The sequence below is a fragment of the Tiliqua scincoides genome, chromosome 2, assembly GCF_035046505.1.
Source record: "Tiliqua scincoides isolate rTilSci1 chromosome 2, rTilSci1.hap2, whole genome shotgun sequence".
Taxonomy (NCBI): Eukaryota; Metazoa; Chordata; class Lepidosauria; order Squamata; family Scincidae; genus Tiliqua; species Tiliqua scincoides.
Genome location: NC_089822.1, coordinates 202,274,193 through 202,292,201, shown reverse-complemented (window position 1 = coordinate 202,292,201; position 18,009 = coordinate 202,274,193). Strand labels below are relative to the sequence as shown.

The following is an 18,009-nucleotide window of genomic DNA, read 5'->3' as shown; positions in this document are numbered from 1 at the left end:
CTGTTTTTAAAGGGGGGAGAATAAATGCAATGGAAAGTTGATGTATACTTGCTTAGAAGATCATTTCTGCCCTTATGTGAATTATCTCAAAAATGGAAAAGCCATCCACATACACCAAGGGCTAAAATGACCTCACAAAATCCCCCCCCCCTTTTTTAACTCTTCTGCTTTGACAAGAAATTATTATTTCCATTTCTAGTGAGAAAAAGAGCATAAAAGGGCACACACTTCCACAGTTTTCTTAATATCACCATAAAATGTTTCTGGGGTCAACAGCAACTATCACATCTACAAAACGCTATATAAACCTGAATTTTAAGAGCTATTTCTTCCCAGTTAGAACCTTCTTTATGACTCAGGAAAACTTTTTACTGATCACAGCTTCTATACAGTTCATGACAAGAAACTCTTTCGAATTTGGCTTCTGGAGTATTATTCACTACTATTGTAGCTGCACATTTTCTAAGAAATCTCTGACATAATCGCACCTCAATCAAGAGTCTCCTGATGAATGATTTTTCTGTTTACAGAAAGATTCCTATAAAACTTGTCTTTGATGGTTGCTGTCAGACATCTTTGTAGCAAACCAGAACTTAACAAAAGTGGATTCAGCTAATGTGGTAGAAAAGAATTTACCTTAACATTTTTTATTCCATACATTTTTTGTAGAATCAAGATCATTATTTAAAATGTTTATATTTCACCTTTCCCCTCTAATAGGAAGTGTTCACTGGTAACTTACGATAAGCTTTTAAAAATGTAACACAAAAGTAATCAAGAACCGAACAAAGCAAAATCAATAATGAGATGTCCATGCAAACTGCACTGTAAAGACCAGCTGGTTTGGTGACTGTGGTGGGCTATTCCCATCGCTTCTGACTAGCAACTTGGGAAGAAAACCAGTTTATTTGCTGCAGCTTTTAACAGTCAAAACAGAAGAAAAATAGTCAAACAATATTCCATGGAATACTATTTGAAACCCCTTGGGGAGAAAGGTGGGATAAAAATACTGTAAATAAATGAATAAATGAAATTATAATGGAACTATTGAAAGTGTCATCTGCATTTCTCCGATTAATAGCACAATACGTTGCATGTTTTTTAGTGAGACAAACCGTCTTATTGTAGGTGTTGTGTCCTTTACATTGCAGGGTATAATCGACTCAGATGACTGATCTGCCACTACTATAAATTGTTTTACTGAAAAAGAAAAATTGTCAATAAAAGTGTTGGTTCTTTACTTACAAATCATCTCTTAAAACAATTCCCCAGGTGTTTTATTTTTATGGCTTTCTTGGGTACATCTAACCCCAATGCTGGGTTGCAACAACAAATCCTGACATTGAATGGGGTTTAAAATACAGAGAATGAGAATGGGTGCAAATGAAAATAATAATAATTATAATAACTTTATTTTTACCCCGCCTTTCTCCCCAAAGGGACTCAAGGCAGCTTACAACAGGTTAAAACAGATTAAAAACATAATTTAAAAACAGATATCGTGTTATCCTCAAATTTTTCTTAATCCCCCCATAACAGTCCCTTAAGCATACCTCATTTTCTGCCACCTTGCATTAAAAGATACAGGCTGTAATATCAAGATAGACATCAACAGTCCTTTTATTAAAAAGTTGGGGGGGGGGGAGAAGGCATGCCATGCTGAGTGAGTGCCTTGCTGATTGTTTACATATCTCAGAAACTATTATGTACCTCACCAGCGATTCCAAAATTTTTCTGCTGCAGTTAACCATTTAATTTCTAGGAAAGTTGGTGCAAGTAGTTATTTGTCTGTTCAGGGTGAGCTGGCTTGTGGCAGAATCTCTTCTGGGACACTGCAACACTTCTCCCAGGAACAAAATGTGTCATACTATATCATCTTAGCTGCCTTGCCCATTACAGCTAAGGTGAGCAGATTCTACACTATACAACCTGGAGCCAGAAATGCTAAGTTTCATGAAAAACCAGCATGAAAAATCTGGACGATTTAAGGCAGGAGTTGGCAACCTACGGTGCCCAGGCTGCATCTGGCCCACCAACCGAAGTCATCCAGCCCATGGAGAGTTTAGCTTGCGAAGCTTTACCTCTCACCCAGTGTGTTGGATGGGGAAAGGCGGAGACGCCCACCCAGGTTCACAGTCTCTGTGCAGTGCCATTCTCTGTCCAGCTTGCAGCAAATTGCGTAGCAGGCAAAGCCTCCCAAGCTGAATTCTGTGTGGGTCACTTCCAGGTGCTTAGCAACCTACAGATTCAGCAGAGACATGATGATATCACTGCTGAGCATCCATCCCCTTTAAAGAAAAAGGTTGCTGATTCCCGATTTAAGTCATACTGAAAAACAAAAGTGCATACTTTCTTATCTCAGTGTTTTTATGGTATTTAGGTTTACAAGCCATCAAATCTAGGACCAACAGTGACTATATTTACTTATTTTGGAGGTGGGGAGAAGAATGTCATAACATAAGCAAAAACAAGTAACAAGTTATTAGACCCTTATGTTCTCACCTGGATTACTTCTCCATTAGAGGCTATTAGGTCTGTTGGGATAGCAACTCTGAAGGAGCGACCCACAACAGCAGAGCTGTCTGGAATCCCCACTACTGCTGGCACACTTTCTCGGAGGTCCGAAAGCACCGAATGCATGGAGGCCTCTAACTGGTTTTCCCAGTCCCGTACAACTTCCGAGGCCTCACTGGGCCAATGGCACTTAACAGAAGTTGTCACCATCAGCACCAGCAAAGTCCTCCCCAGCACTGGGGGCAGCCATACAAATCCAAGAGTCATTCTCTCTCCAGGTACCAAGTTCACTGTTTTAGCCAGAAAAGGAAATCCAGGATCCAGCAAGCTATAAACAACTACGTAGCCACAGCTTCTTCACATCAGATCCATTGTTGCTTGTCTTGGGACCTGTAAGGGGGAGGGGAAAAAAGTGAGGTCACCATGTGAAAGAAAACTATCAGGATTCTCTGAACTGTGTCCAAGTTTGTCAGCTGTGAACTGCACAAAGCTTTTCAGAAGCTCAGACTCAACCATCTAAAAGCTATAGGTTCCTGTTTTTTAAATGCATCTGCTGGAGCAGTGTTTCTCAAACTGTGGGTCAGGACCCACTAGGTGGGTCGCAAGCCAATTTCAGGTGGATCCCCATTCATTTCAATATTTTTTGTATATTCGATTCAGTGCTACCATGCTGTGTGACTCCATTTGGGGAAATGTTACAGACCTGTACTTTTAACAAGCTACTATGTATATTCTTTCAACAATGATAGCCAATGGAATTTACTCCTGGGTAAGTGTGGGTAGGATTGCAGCCCAGGATAGTTAATTTTCCTGTTTGATGATGTCACTTCTGGTCATGACAACACTTGCGGTGGGTCCTGACATTCTCATTCTAAAAAGTGGGTCCTGGTGCTAAATGTGAGAACCACTATGCTGGAGGACAGGCCACAAGCTCAAAGAAAACTTTTGTTCCTATAGAATGCTCTCATTCAGGGTGCAGATGAAAATCACCCCTCACCTATCCACCACGCTCTTACACCCGTATATGCTGCTGTTATGCAGAGTTTCCAGAGGGTCTCATTCAGATTACTAGTCAGGTCTACACTTTCTTAGTTTCAACAATACCAGATTTTCTAGATACTTTACTGGGTCCCAATAATGTTACTGAGTCACAACTGTATATGAATGGAACAAGCACAATGAAACTGGTGACCTTAAGGAAAGCTTGTCAAGATTATACAAGAAATTTATGTTGGAGCAACTGAAGAACCATCAAAGAAAGAGAAAAACATTTGTTCCCACACTTCTGTTTGCCCTACCCCATGAGTCAGAAAGTATCCCTATAATACCAATCTTGTGGAAAGATGAAGAATTTCTTTACACAAGGCGGTATTTCCTAACTGAGCACTGCTTCTATATAGGAATTTCTGAATATCCATTGTTTACACAACCATGAAAAATGTACGTATCATTCCCCTCCTCCTAGTGCGCTACTTACAATAAAAACAAAACAACTTCAACAAAAGCAATAAGTAACATGTGGGGGGCATGGTTAGGGTAGTAAGTGCTACAGCCCTTCTATCCCCACTGCAGTTTTTCAGTATTTTGTATGTGCCCCTGCACGCATTGCTATTTTAATGTGCCAAATTAACACATTTGTTGTAACATGTAGCTTTTTAGAGAACTAAATATGAAGCAAGCATGTCTTTCACGAATCAAATCTAGCAGTCTCACTCTTAGTTTATACAGCAGTGTTGCTCCTTGATCACTTGTTAAGCACAAGCCCCAAATCAGTTCAGGCCATCACAGTAAATTATAAATCAGATCCTAGCATTTGCTTTGGTTAACCATTAAAAGGCAAGACTGCCAAAACCAGTAGTAACTGGAAGCTGCCTTAAACTCATGTACAACAATTGGCCAACAGTGTTGAAAATCATGAATGCATCTTACCACTATTCAGTACGTTCAGAACAGCTGCAAACAGCAGGTACTTCTGAAGGGAGTGTGCACATGTGCAGCAGAAGAACCAAATTAAAAAATAACGGTAAGTAAGGCTACAACAAACTGGCTGTTGCTGCAGCTTCAGCCACATTTGCACAAAATGCACTATTCAACACAAACAAATTACCCTGTGCTTTGGACAGAAAATTCATTACACGGGCAGAGATTTAACTCAGTTCTGGATACCATTTGCACCTACCTAACCCCCGCTCCCGTGTTACCAGTGTTTTCAAAAAACCTGTGCCCTCATGATAGGTGCAGAAAAAGGCATATATGTTTCCCATTTCTGTGTTTAGGTTCGTGTATAAGGGTCACAAATGACAAACATTGTGTTTAGTGACATTAAGCAAGTCTGGTCCTCTGTGTTGCCTGGATAAAGACAGTCCAGGATCAATACTGAGCTACTATGGAAAATACTGTGTAAAGTAATAAATTCTTACAAAATCAAATTTCCTCCGATTCTGACTTTATCTAAATGACCAGCTTGATAGAAAACAGTCATTCCACACTTACTACAATGAGTAGTAGCACACAAACTTTGAAGATACTCTTGCATTTGAGCATGCTAATCACCATCTATTTTAACTATTACTTCCCAGGAGGAGTAAAACACCATACAAGAAAGAGGGTTGAAATGGAATGCATGCACAGCCCTGATTCAGCCCAGGAAGCCTGAGCTTGGATCCCAAAGATGTCAGGACCAAAGAAGTTTGTAGAAAGTACCTGCTACCCTAATATACGTAGTATGCAACCTATCTGACATGTTACAAAGCCCGCAGGGGCACCGCTGCTATTTGTGGAGATCCTAAGTGCAAAAGAATAATCCCCTCCAAACTCTGACAAGGAGGCAATACTTGTAATAGTATCTTTATGCCTTCAACATACAAATTAATGTCTGAGACTTCAAAATTCTGTCTTGTCAAAGCAGCAGAGGCAGGTCAATGTATTAAAGTTTCTACTAGTCTGTAAAATACATTGGCTGGTACATGGAAGAGAACATTTTTGAAGCACAAGACCTGGCATGACCAGACAGCTTATATTTTTTGAGCACAGCAACAGTTCACTGAGAAATTCTAATTAGTCTACACAACCTGATTAAAAAAAGTTTACAAGGTAAGCCTTGATGGGTTTTTTTTTTTTTTTAATTTAAGTACAGTGACATGAAACCATACTTTGTTAAACCACTACTAGGACACAACCTATACATTCACATTTTAAATATTTAATCTTAACATACCCATCTCAAACTTGCATCCTAGTCATGTGAGGATAGCAAAGGAGCCTTGAGAAATTAACACTGAAAAGCCTTATTAAAGGACATTTGTGGATGCTCTGTAACATCCCATGAATGGAATAACTCTCAGACCTGCAGCAGGAGCAGATAAAACCACTCTAATGATCTCAAGAAGGCCGGTGGCTCTCTCATCCAACTGGTAACCCAGGGATGATGTCAGTGAGACACGTGCTAGATAGAAATATTTTTGCTCTTGTGGAGACCTTTGTAACAGATGTACAGCCTCTCATCTGCATAGAATGATGTAGTACGATGAGCATCAGAGGAAAAGGTTAACACTAATGTGTGCAGAGTTTTGTTTTTTTCCCCCAGAAGCTAGGTTTTGACAAACAGGTAATCTTGATTAACACAGAACACTAAGACAATAAGAATACAAGAGCCACGCTGGATCAGGCCAAAGGCCCATCTAGTCCAGCTTCCTGTGTCTCACAGTGGTCCACCAGGTCCCTCAGGGAGCACACAAGACAACAGGAGACCTGCATCCTGGTGACCTCCCTCGCATCTGGCATTCAGAGACAGCCTACTTCACCTTAGACTAAAAGGTAAAGTCTGGTACCAGTATCACTATGTCTAGATGAAATCTGCTAGGAAAACAGAGCATAAAGAACACAATGCACTGGCCTTCCTTGTCACAGTAATGACTATCAGAATTACTGCTTTGGAGATGAAAAAAACATGCACGTTTACCATAGCCATGTTGTTGGCAACCTTCAGTCTCGAGAGACTATGGTATCGCGCTCTGAAAGGTGGTTTTGGAACATTGTCTAGTGTGGCTGAAAAGGCCAATTTGGGAGTGACAATCCCTTCCACAACGGGAGCAAGTGCAGTCTGTCCCTGGTCTGTCTCCCTGGCTATGGGCCTTCCTTCTTTGCCTCTTAGCCTCAGACTGTTGGCCAAGTGTCTCTTCAAACTGGGAAAGGCCATGCTGCACAGCCTGCCTCCAAGCGGGCTGCTCAGAGGCCAGGGTTTCCCACTTGTTCAGGTCCACTCCTAAGGCCTTCAGATCCCTCTTGCAGATGTCCTTGTATCGCAGCTGTGGTCTACCTGTAGGGCGCTTTCCTTGCACGAGTTCTCCATATAGGAGATCCTTTGGGATCCGGCCATCATCCATTCTCACGACATGACCGAGCCAACGCAGGCGTCTCTGTTTCAGCAGTGCATACATGCTAGGGATTCCAGCATGTTCCAGGACTGTGTTGTTAGGAACTTTGTCCTGCCAGGTGATGCCGAGAATGCGCCGGAGGCAGCGCATGTGGAAAGCGTTCAGTTTCCTCTCCTGTTGTGAGCGAAGAGTCCATGACTCGCTGCAGTACAGAAGTGTACTCAGGACGCAAGCTCTGTAGACCTGGATCTTGGTATGTTCCGTCAGCTTCTTGTTGGACCAGACTCTCTTTGTGAGTCTGGAAAACGTGGTAGCTGCTTTACTGATGCGTTTGTTTAGTTCGGTATCGAGAGAAAGAGTGTCAGAGATTGTTGAGCCAAGGTACACAAAGTCATGGACAACCTCCAGTTCATGCGCAGAGATTGTAATGCAGGGAGGTGAGTCCACATCCTGAACCATGACCTGTGTTTTCTTCAGGCTGATCGTCAGTCCAAAATCTTGGCATAGCCAAAAACTTGACCACAGCCATAGGGTCAAAGGTTTTACCTATAAATTGAGAAAAGCAAACGAACTCCATGATGAAGCCAGGAGGTAAGATCAGTGATTGAAGTATGAACCTTCTAGCCAGTGAGTAAAAAAAAGCTAGGGGCATTGCTTATTATGAAATAGAAGACAGACATGACAGCAAAACTCTTTGAACAGTTTGCCAAGCCAGCTGATTTGAGATGCATGCCATATTGTAGGATGGGGCATCTCCTTAGCTACAGATGTTGGATATTGCAAAGGCTCATTTAGCAATCTTGTGTGTCAAGGTTTGTTGAGTGCATTGCAATGTCTTTTAGCTCACCCTCAGTGCCAACTATCATCCTCCAGGCTGTAAATTTCAATGCAAATCTTCAATCTTGGTAAAGTGTTTGACTCTGATTTCAACTACAGAAACAGCCATAAGTCAAAGTGAAGTTATTTACCCTTCACCATCTTGCACAGATATACAAGCCAGACCTGCCCCAGCCATCACAGTGTTCTCAGGATGGAGTCCATGTTCAACTTGTGCATCCTGCATTTTATCTTGGCAATTAGCAGAAAAGGAAGAAATGCATACAACAGGGCCCCCTTTCCTGTGAAGCTAGAAAAACTTCCCCTATGTAAAAGAGACACAAGCTTGTGTTTTAAATACATCTGAATGCCAGAATCTGCCTTGAGATCAAAGTTGTTCAGACAACTCCTATCCAGGAGACTTCCTTCCAGTATCATTCTAGAGTCCTTCTTAGAATAGAGCCTGCCTAGACAGCTTCAACTCAGAAGATTTATATTCAGGCCTCGGTTATTTACAACTCAACTTCTTGGATAAAGCATGTCAAGACGGAACGCAACCTGTCTCTTTCCTAGCTTATTGGAGGCTTGCTAATTTGCTTTAAGGAAACCAATGACAATATTAGTAGCGGAAAAACAGATGAAGCCTGAAAGGACAGAACCCCACAGTGGGGGAGGAAGCTCCTACTGTGCATGCTCCAAGCAAAGCTAATGGTTCTTTCCGATCCATTACAAGGACCACTTGTAAAAGGACAAAAATTGATGACTTAGGCTTCAGAATACAGTATGCATGCCCATCGGTTATGCGTGCAGGTTAGCCCAGCACATTTTTTGGAAACAAGCAGTGACACTAAAACATTAAAAATTGAAGCTAAAGTGTATGTTTTGAACAATGAGAAACACCAGTCAGAAACATTCTTCACAATGCTGCATTAGCAGTGGTCAAAAAAGAACTCAATTATTGGGTGGTTCTACTCATGTCTGAGGCATACAGTGGTGCACAGGATCCCCTGCTAAAACTCAGGGCAGAACACTCAAAGCAGCTCTGGAAACTTATTCGAAGTTGGCTCTGCACAGGTGCAAAAATCCACTCCACTACATGCAAGTGCAGAGACCCTGAAGAACAGCATTTTACATAAGAGTCATAAAACACCCAGGTAGTAAGACATAGTTCTCAAAATGTGTACCCTGCACAAATATTTTGCAGTCAGAAGTGTGTCTCAGTATTAACTTAAGACCAAAGTTGCATCTTAAACCTGCTTGCTTTGTATTCCATCCAGTTTGGAATCTAAGAGTGCCGCTTCACAAACACAATTGGCTCCTTAGGGATGACAAGTTTGTTTTTTAACTAGAATTGAGTTTGATATACACAGTAACACGATACCTTTTCCACAGTCACTTCCCTGATCAGATCTTACTGAATTCATAGCACTGACAGTTCCTAGCACATCTACTATCAACAATAGAAATGTGACCCTGGGGAGCAATTTAGAAAGAAAAATAGCCACAACTGCTCGAAACCATGCCCCCAGAAAGGAAAACCAGCAGTTATTTCAACTCTTACATTGTGAACTTCAACTGCTAACTGTAAATCATTTTTCCCCTTCACTAATATTCTGCACAGATTGCACTAGCAGCAACAGTACTTTCAAAAAGTGATGGAAGAAAGTGGTTAGTCAAAGAGAGAGGAAGCACCACTACTAACTGGGTGTGGTGCTGCACCAGGGATTTTGATTCTGGTATCTATTGACTGGATGACGGACATTACTAGTTGGCTGCCTCTTTCACACTCTTATATTGGTAGCATTCTAGATGGGCGAGTTCTGTAGATGCATAGCTGCCAAATTTGAAGGCAAAGAATAAAACCATTCAAAAACACTGAACAGCTTTCCTGAACACAGGGAGACAACAGCTGAGACAGACCAAGGCAGATAAAAGTAAAATGCTTGCTGGAGTTTGCTGCAATTTCAATACAAAATGCTTTGATGGACTTTCTAGGCAGTCAGTTTCATTTGTTCCTCAGAAAAGTGCTATGCTCTGGTACAGGTTGAGCATTTTTTATTCAAAGCATTTGGAACCAAAGTGTTTTCGATATTGAATTTTTCCATATTTCAGAATACAGGTGGAGCCTATTTAACCGCGTTAGTTCCGTTCTGTGACTCGGTTCGATTAACAAAAAACTCGTGCTAAATTCCATAGAGTTAAGCAAATACACTGCAGCCTGACACTTGCGGGTGGAAGGAAACTAATGCAGTGGTTATCAATCCCCTCCCCTTTCACAGGTGGGATGCTGAGCTTTTAAAAGTCCAGCCCTATGAGTTTCTACTCAGAAGTAAGCCCCATTGTAGTCAATGGGGCTTACTCCCAGGAAAGTGTGGATCGGATTGTAGCCTAAATCTCCTGCTTTGGCTTGCTGGGAAGACTTGTTTCCACAGGCTGGAGCATGGAGAGCCTGCAGCATCTCAAGGGGAGAGAATTGGGAAACATTCCCTGGGTTTTTTAAAGCAATTCCCTCTCCTCCCCCTCCTGAGCCCTCCCCATTGCCAGCTGTCCCGCTTCTTTCACAGGTGGGATGCTGAGCTTTTAAGAGTCCAGCCCTATGAGTTTCTACTCAGAAGTAAGCCCCATTGTAGTCAATGGGGCTTACTCCCAGGAAAGTGTGGAGAGGACTGTAGACTAAATCTCATGCTTTGCTTGCTGGGAAGGCTTGCTTGCTGGACTGTTTTGTTTCCATAGGCTGGAGCACCTGCGCCATTTCATTTCTGTAGGCTGGAGAGCCTGCACCATGGGGGGGGGAGGGAATTGGGCAAACACTCCCTGGGTTTTTTAAAGCAATCCCCTCTGTTGCTATCGCACCTGCCCCGGTGAGTGAGAGAGAGAGTTCCACCTTGCTGCACGTGCTCTGGCTACAGAGGTTTCCACCCCCCCCTTCACCTCTTCAGCCTCTTTGCTGGCTCAGGGGCTCCAAGAGTGTTACTGTTCCTTTGCAAGGGGAACCTCTTTCATGGCTCCAGGGCTATTTCCCTGCCTGGGTGAGGCAAGCCTTTTTGCAGTGTTTTGGGCTGGCTGGAAACAGATCAAGATGCCAGTGCAGTGCAAAGGAGGCAAAAATCCATGGATAAATAGGTTGCACCTGTACTTGCATATACGTGGTGGCAGATCTTGGGGATGGGGCCCCAAGTCTGAACACGAAATTCATTTATGTTTCATATATACCTTGTACACATAACCTGAAGGTAATTTTATATAATATTTTAATAATGTTGTGCATAAAACAAGATATGTGCATGGCACAGTTTGTGACACAAAAACCCTTGACTTCTGAAGGGCGGACTTCCCTCAAATGAGGAGGTTAGTTAGAAAGAAGTTGAAAGGGAAGGTTAAAAAGAGTCAAATCTCTCCAGAGTGCATGGAGGCTGTTTAAATAATAATAATAATAATAATAACTTTATTTCTACCCCGCCTTTCTCCCCGAAGGGACTCAAGGCGGCTTACAACATATTAAAAACAATTTAAAAGCAAATAAAAACATATTAACACATACTAAAAACAGCAGTCAGAGTAAAAATAGGTAAAAAGAGCATAGAGCAGCAGCAAGTCATAAAAGAATCAGGCCTGTAAAAAAAATATTAAAAGATGTTAAAAAATGTTAAAAGGCCAAGAACTCAGAAGGCCTGTTTAAACAGAAGGGTCTTCAGGCCTTGCCGAAAGGTCTCAAGAGAGGGAGCCATTCTTAAGTCAAGGGGAAGGGAGTTCCATAGCGTTGGTGCCACTACTGAGAAGGCCCTATTTCTTGCAGCCGCCCCACGTACCTCCCTAGGCGGCGGCACTTGTAAAAAGGCCTTCTCTGATGACCTGAGAGGGCGAGCCGGATTGTACGGGAGCAGGCGATCTCTAAGATACCCTGGTCCAGAGCAGTATAGGGCTTTAAAGGTCAATACCAGCATCTTGAATTGGGCCCGGAAACGAATGGGCAGCCAGTGCAGCCGCTGGAGAAGCGGACTGACAGGGTCGAACCGCCTACCTCCAGTAACCACACGGGCCGCCGCATTCTGCACTAGTTGCAATTTCCGAACCGTCTTCAAGGGCAGCCCCACATAGAGTGCGTTACAGTAATCTAATCTCGATGTCACTGAGGCATGGATCACCGTGGCCAGGTCTGCACGATCCAAGTACGGCCGCAGCTGGCGCACCAGCCGAAGCTGAGCGAAGGCCCCCCTAGCCACAGCCGCCACCTGGGAATCCAGGAGCAGCTGCGAGTCCAGGTGGACCCCCAAGCTGCGGACCTGCTCCTTCAGAGGGAGTGCAACCCCATTCAGGGCAAGCCGATAGTCCAGCACCTGCATCGAGGATTTCCTAACCAGGAGAGCCTCTGTCTTATCCGGATTTAATTTCAGCTTGTTAGCCCCCATCCAGATCCTCACTGCCTCCAGACAGCGCTCCAGGTCCTCAACCGCCACCCTGGAGTCTGGAGGAAAGGAGAGATAGAGTTGGGTGTCATCAGCATATTGATGGCACCCCACTCCAAACCCCCGGATGACCTCTCCCAGCGGTTTCATGTAGATGTTAAATAGCATGGGGGACAGAATTGAGCCCTGTGGCACCCCGCATCTCAAGGGCCAGGGTGTCGAACAGGCATCCCCCAGCACCACCATCTGGGATCGACCCTCCAAGTAGGAGCGGAACCACCGCAAAACAGTGCCTCCAGCTCCCAACTCGGCCAATCGGCCCAGAAGGATACCATGGTCGATGGTATCGAAAGCCGCTGAGAGGTCCAGCAGGACCAACAGGGACGCACTCCCCCTGTCCAGTCCCCGGCGTAGGTCATCCACCAAGGCGAGAGAGCAGCAGAGAGCCTCATTGGAAGTCTATACTGCAAAAGAAGGGCTCCACTAAATCCAGGAGGGTGTCCACATGGTTAACAAGCAAAGTTAGAGAGGCTATAAAGGGCAAGGGAAAGACTTCCTTTCATAGTCTTGCTCAAATGAGGAGAATCAAAAGGAACATAAACTGTGGCAAAAGAAATGTAAGATAACACTATGAGGAACACATGGCCAGCAACATTAAGGGGAATAATAAAAGCTTCTTCAAATATGTTAGAAGCCGAAAACCCACTAGAGAAGCGGATGGCCCTCTGGATGGTGAGGGAGGGAAAGGGGAAATAAAAGGAGACTTGGAGATTGCAGAGAAACTAAATGATTTTTTGCATCTGTCTTCACAGCAGAAGACCTCGGGCAGATAAGGCTGCCTGAAAGGCCCCTCCTAACCAAGGAATTAAGTCAGATAGAGGTTAAAAGAGAAGCTGTTTCAGACCTAATTGGCAAATTAAAGATCAATAAGTGACCGGGTCCTGATGGCATCCACCCAACAGTCATTAAGGAACTGAAGAATGAAGTCACTGATCTCTTGACTAAAATATACAACTTGTCCCTTAAAATGACCACAATCCCAGAAGACTGGAGGATAGCAAATGTCACACGTGGATTTTTAAAAAGGGAAGGAGAGGGGACCCATGAAACTATAGGCCAGTCAGCCTAACATCTGTTCCAGGTAAGTTGATGGAATGCCTCATCAAAGATAGAATCTTAAAACACATAGGCAAACAAGTCTTGCTGAGGGAATGGCTTCTGTAAGGGTAAGTCTTGCCTCACAAACCTTTTAGAATTCTTTGAAAAGTCAACATGCATACGGATGCAGCAGAACTGTGGATATTATCTGGATTTTCAGAAAGTGTTTGACATGGTCCCTCACCAAAGGCTGCTAAGAAAACTCCACAGCCAAGGAATTAGAGGGCAGGTCCTCTCATGGTCTAGGAATTGGTGGAGGACCAGGAAACAAAGAATGCGTGTTGATACAATTTTCACAATGGAGAGAGGTGAAAGGCAGTGTGCCTCAAGGATCTGTCCTCGGACTGGTGCTTCTCAACCTGTTCATAAATGCCCTGGAGATGGGATTAAGCAGCGAGGTGGCCAAGTTTGTGGATGACATAAAATTTTCCCATGAGGTGAAGACAAGAAGAGATTGGAGAGATCCTTCTGGAGCTTCTCGCAAATTAGGAGAATGGGCAGCAAAATGGCAGGTGTGTTTCAATTTAAGTAAGTGTAAAGTGATGCACATTGGGGCAAAAAAATCAAGACCACATATAGGCTAATGGGTTCTGAGATCAGGAGAAAGTTCTTCGGGTGCTGAAAGTGTCAGCCCAATGTGCAGCAGTGGTGAAGGCAGATTCTATGCTTGGTGTCATCAGAAAGGGTATTGAGAATAAAATGGGTAATATTATTATGTCACTGTACAAATCGGTGGTAAGGCTACACCTGGAGTGTTGTGTCCAGTTCTGGTTGCCACAACTCAAAAAGGAGTGAAAATGGAAAAGGTGCAAAAGAGAGTGACCAAAATGATTCCTGGACTAGGGCACCTCCCTTATAAGGAAAGGCTACAGCATTTGGGTCTTTTCAGTCTAGAAAAAAAGGTGCCTGAGGGGGAACATAATTGAGACATACAAAATTATGCAGGGGATTGAGAGATGCTTTTTCCTCTCACACAACCCCAGAACCAGGGGACATTCGCTAAAATTGAGTGTTGGGAGAGTTAGGACAGACAAAATATTTCTTTAGCTATAGTTAGTCTGTGAAATTCTTTGCCACAGGAGGTGGTGATGGCATCTTGCCCAGACACCTTTCAAAGGGGATTGGACAAATTTCTGGAGGAAAAGTCCATCAAGTGTTACAAGCCATGATATGTATGCACAACCTCCTGATTTTAGAAATGGGCTATGTCAGGATGCAGGTCTCTAGTTGCCTTGTGTGCTCCCTGGGGCATTTAGTGGGCTGCACTAGAAGGGGCTATGGCCTGATCCAGTGCGGCTGTTCTTATGTAATTTTATTTCTCTAGGCAAAAGTTTAAAAAAGTCGGCGCTCAAAAAAGTTCCATATTTTGGAATTCTGGGTAAGGGGTGCTCAAGTACAACAATTTTTAGTACCTAGTTTCTGTACCTAGTACCAGCTTTAGTACCTAGTTTCTGTGTTAAATTTAAAAATCCTACTAATTTTTATAATCCTTTCAAGCATGACAAAAATGCAACGTAATGAGAGGGAAACTTCAGTCTTATGGAAAACCTTAAACCTGAATACAGACATTCAATAGCTCAGAAGAACCTTATAAGTATTTTTCACATTCCTTGAAGGAGATTATTCCAATTTCATCTCAAACATAACATTTGTTTATTTATTTAAAAGATTTCTACCTCACCTTTCCTCTGCTGAAATCAGATGCACAAGGCAGCTTACAATTTATGGATAAAAATACAATATACAATAGAGTAAAAAATAGAAAATACAATACAACAGAAGAAAAAGGAAATACAATTTAAGTTTGCCCATCACATATTGCTAGTTGTCTGTTTTCTCCAAAATTTCATCAGGAAAGATTAAAATGGTTTCAGCAAGTATCTACTGAAGTTTTCCATAACTGTTACAGCAGAGTTCCACACAATTACTCTCAAACCACCAACTTTGTGGTAAAGAAACTGTGAAAGACCTAAGCTGCTACAGTGCCCAGTCTATAAAGAATTAAGGTCTAACTATTTGCAATGTTGTGTATTGAGAAGGGTCAATAATCAAGTCAACAAAATGTTGACTAGACTGCCGAGGTTGCACGGACCACCAAGCAGCAGAAAGTGGGGAGGTGGGGGAGGTGGGGAGGAGGCAGGCAGAGGACGGGGAGGAGGTGTGATGGGAAGAGGGTGGGGGAGATGTGACAGGGGAGGGAGCGGGGAGGGAGGGAGGCGGGACCAGTGGAGCAACATTCCACTGGATCCTGAGCCTCAGCAACAGGCTCACTGCCTGACACAAACAAAACAGCTAATATTATAATACCGTTGTACAAATCGATGGTAAGGCCACACCTGGAGTATTGTGTCCAGTTCTGGTCGCCACATCTCAAAAAGGATATAGTGGAAATGGAAAAGGTGCAAAAGAGAGCGACTAAGTTGATTACTGGGCTGGGGCACCTTCCTTATGAAAGGCTATGGCGTTTGGGCCTCTTCAGCCTAGAAAAGAGGTGCCTGAGGGGGGACATGATTGAGACATACAAAATTATGCAGGGGATGGACAGAGTGGATAAAGAGATGCTCTTTACACTCTCGCATAACACCAGAACCAGGGGACATCCACTAAAATTGAGTGTTGGGCGGGTTAGGACAGACAAAAGAAAATATTCCTTTACTCAGCGTGTGGTCAGTCTGTGGAACTCCTTGCCACAGGATGTGGTGATGGCGTCTGGCCTGGAAGCCTTTAAAGGGGATTGGACAAGTTTCTGGAGGAAAAATCCATTACGGGTTACAAGCCATGATGTGTATGTGCAACCTCCTGATTTTAGAAATGGGTTATGTCAGAATGCCAATGCAAGGGAGGGCACCAGGAAGCAGGTCTCTTGTTATCAGGTGTGCTCCCTGGGGCATTTGGTGGGCTGCTGTGAGATACAGGAAGCTGGACTAGATGGGCCTATGGCTTGATCCAATGGGGCTGTTCTTATGACACGGAAGCTTTTACCTCACCACCGAACCATTGCAGGGCTACTCCCTTTACCCCAGGAAAGGGAACGCAGGTGCTGCAGCAGCCATGACTGCAGGGACAGGGAGGAGTCGTCTAAATTGTCTATCATAAGTCCATCTCCCTTGCCCAGTGCCCTGTTCAGCAGTTCACTGGGTTTCAGTGTCTGCATGTTGTGTTGAGAGGGCCGGGCAGGACTGAGATAGTATACTGCCCACTTTGCGGCCCAATAGTCTCCCTGCCTGAGCTGACTGGGGTGAACTTGGAGGTGGCACTGGAGTCCCCCTGCCTATTAGTGCTGGGGGACTTCAATGTTCATGCTGAGGCCCCTGTGGTTGGTGCAGCTCAGGACTTCATGGCCGCCATGACAACCATAGGCCTGTCCTGAAGATCCTGGCCTCAACACATACAGCAGGACATGTGCTGGATGTGGTGTTCACAGCTGAGCAAGATGATGGTGATCTGGATGTGGAAGACATTAAGATCACTTCATTGTCATGGGCTGATCACTTCCTGGTAAGGTTTAGCCTTATTGCAGCTTCATACTTTTGCAGAGGCAGGGGACTGCTTTGTATGGTCTGCCTCTCCCCTGTGCCCAGGCTAATGGATCCTGAAGGTTTCCTGAGGGCTCTGGGGAATTTTCCAGCTGCCAAGATTGGTGTCTCATCTGAGGCCCTGGTTGACCTCTGGAATGGGGAAAATGGCTACAGCAGTGGATGAGATTGCTCCTGAACAACCTCTGCCATGTAGCACATTCAGAGCAGCTCCTGGGTTTACTGAGAAGCTGCAACTGATGAAGCAGCAAGGTAAACATCTAGAGTGACTGTGGCAGAAAACTCATGCTGAGTCCAATTATAGCTCATTCTGTGCTATTCTGAGCCTATTCTGTGGTGGTGGTGGTAGCAGCAAAGAGATCTTTCTTTTCTGCTACCATTGAGTCTGCAGGGAGTAGTCCAGTTGAACTGTTCCGTGTTGCACATGGCGTCCTCCATCAGGCCACTGTGCAGGAGAAACAGTTGCCCACTGCAACATGTTTGCAAAGCACTTTACAGATAATATTGCTCGCATTCATCATGACTTGGATGTCACAGTGATAATGTCTGGTGATGTCCCCTTGGCATCTGTTTGTCCGGTTTTGCGGAATTCTTTTCAGCTTGTGCAGCCTGAGGATGTGGACAGACTCCCTTGGAGTATAAGGCCACCTTCCTACCTGCTTGACCCTTGCCCAGCTTGGCTAATTAGAGCTGCCCAGGGGGGGCTGCTCAGGTGGACAAGGAGGTTGGTCAACTCCTCTTTGATGGAGGGGGTTCTGCCGCTTGCTTTGAGGCAGAAAGTGGTTCAGCTCCTACTGAAAAAGCCCTCCCTGGACTCCACTCTGCTGGACAGTTACTGGCCAGTCCGCTTCTCCAGCGGCTGCATTGGCTGCCCATTCGTTTCCGGGCCCAATTCAAGGTGCTGGTTTTGACCTTTAAAGCCCTATACTGCTCTGGGCCAGGGTATCTTAGAGATCGCCTACTCCCGTACAATCCAGCTCGTCTGCTTAGGTCATCAGAGAAGGCCTTTTTACAAGTGCTGCCACCTAGGGAGGTATGTGGGGCAGCGGCAAGAAATAGGGCCTTCCCAGTAGTGGCACCAAAGCTATGGAATTCCCTTCCCCTTGACTTAAGAATGCCTCCCTCTCCTGAGACTTTTCGGCAAGGCCTGAAGAGCCTTCTGTTTAAACAAACCTTCTGAGTTCTCGGCCTTTTTAACATCTT

General features: G+C 44.2%; 1 protein-coding gene across 4 annotated transcripts in view; it reads right to left on the bottom strand.

Annotated features, from left to right (window-relative positions):
- The window catches only part of DAG1 (dystroglycan 1), a 101,692-nt gene that overhangs the window by 33,104 nt on the left and 50,579 nt on the right, over window positions 1-18,009 (bottom strand). For 3 of the 4 annotated variants that reach the window (XM_066617190.1, XM_066617189.1, XM_066617188.1), the window contains one exon: window positions 2,503-2,904. The exons of the other annotated variant lie outside the window; for it this stretch is intronic. In XM_066617190.1, the coding sequence (XP_066473287.1) occupies window positions 2,503-2,781 (279 nt within the window). In that variant the 5' untranslated portion in view covers window positions 2,782-2,904. The remainder of the gene's footprint in view (window positions 1-2,502; window positions 2,905-18,009) is intronic. 4 annotated transcript variants of the gene reach the window in all.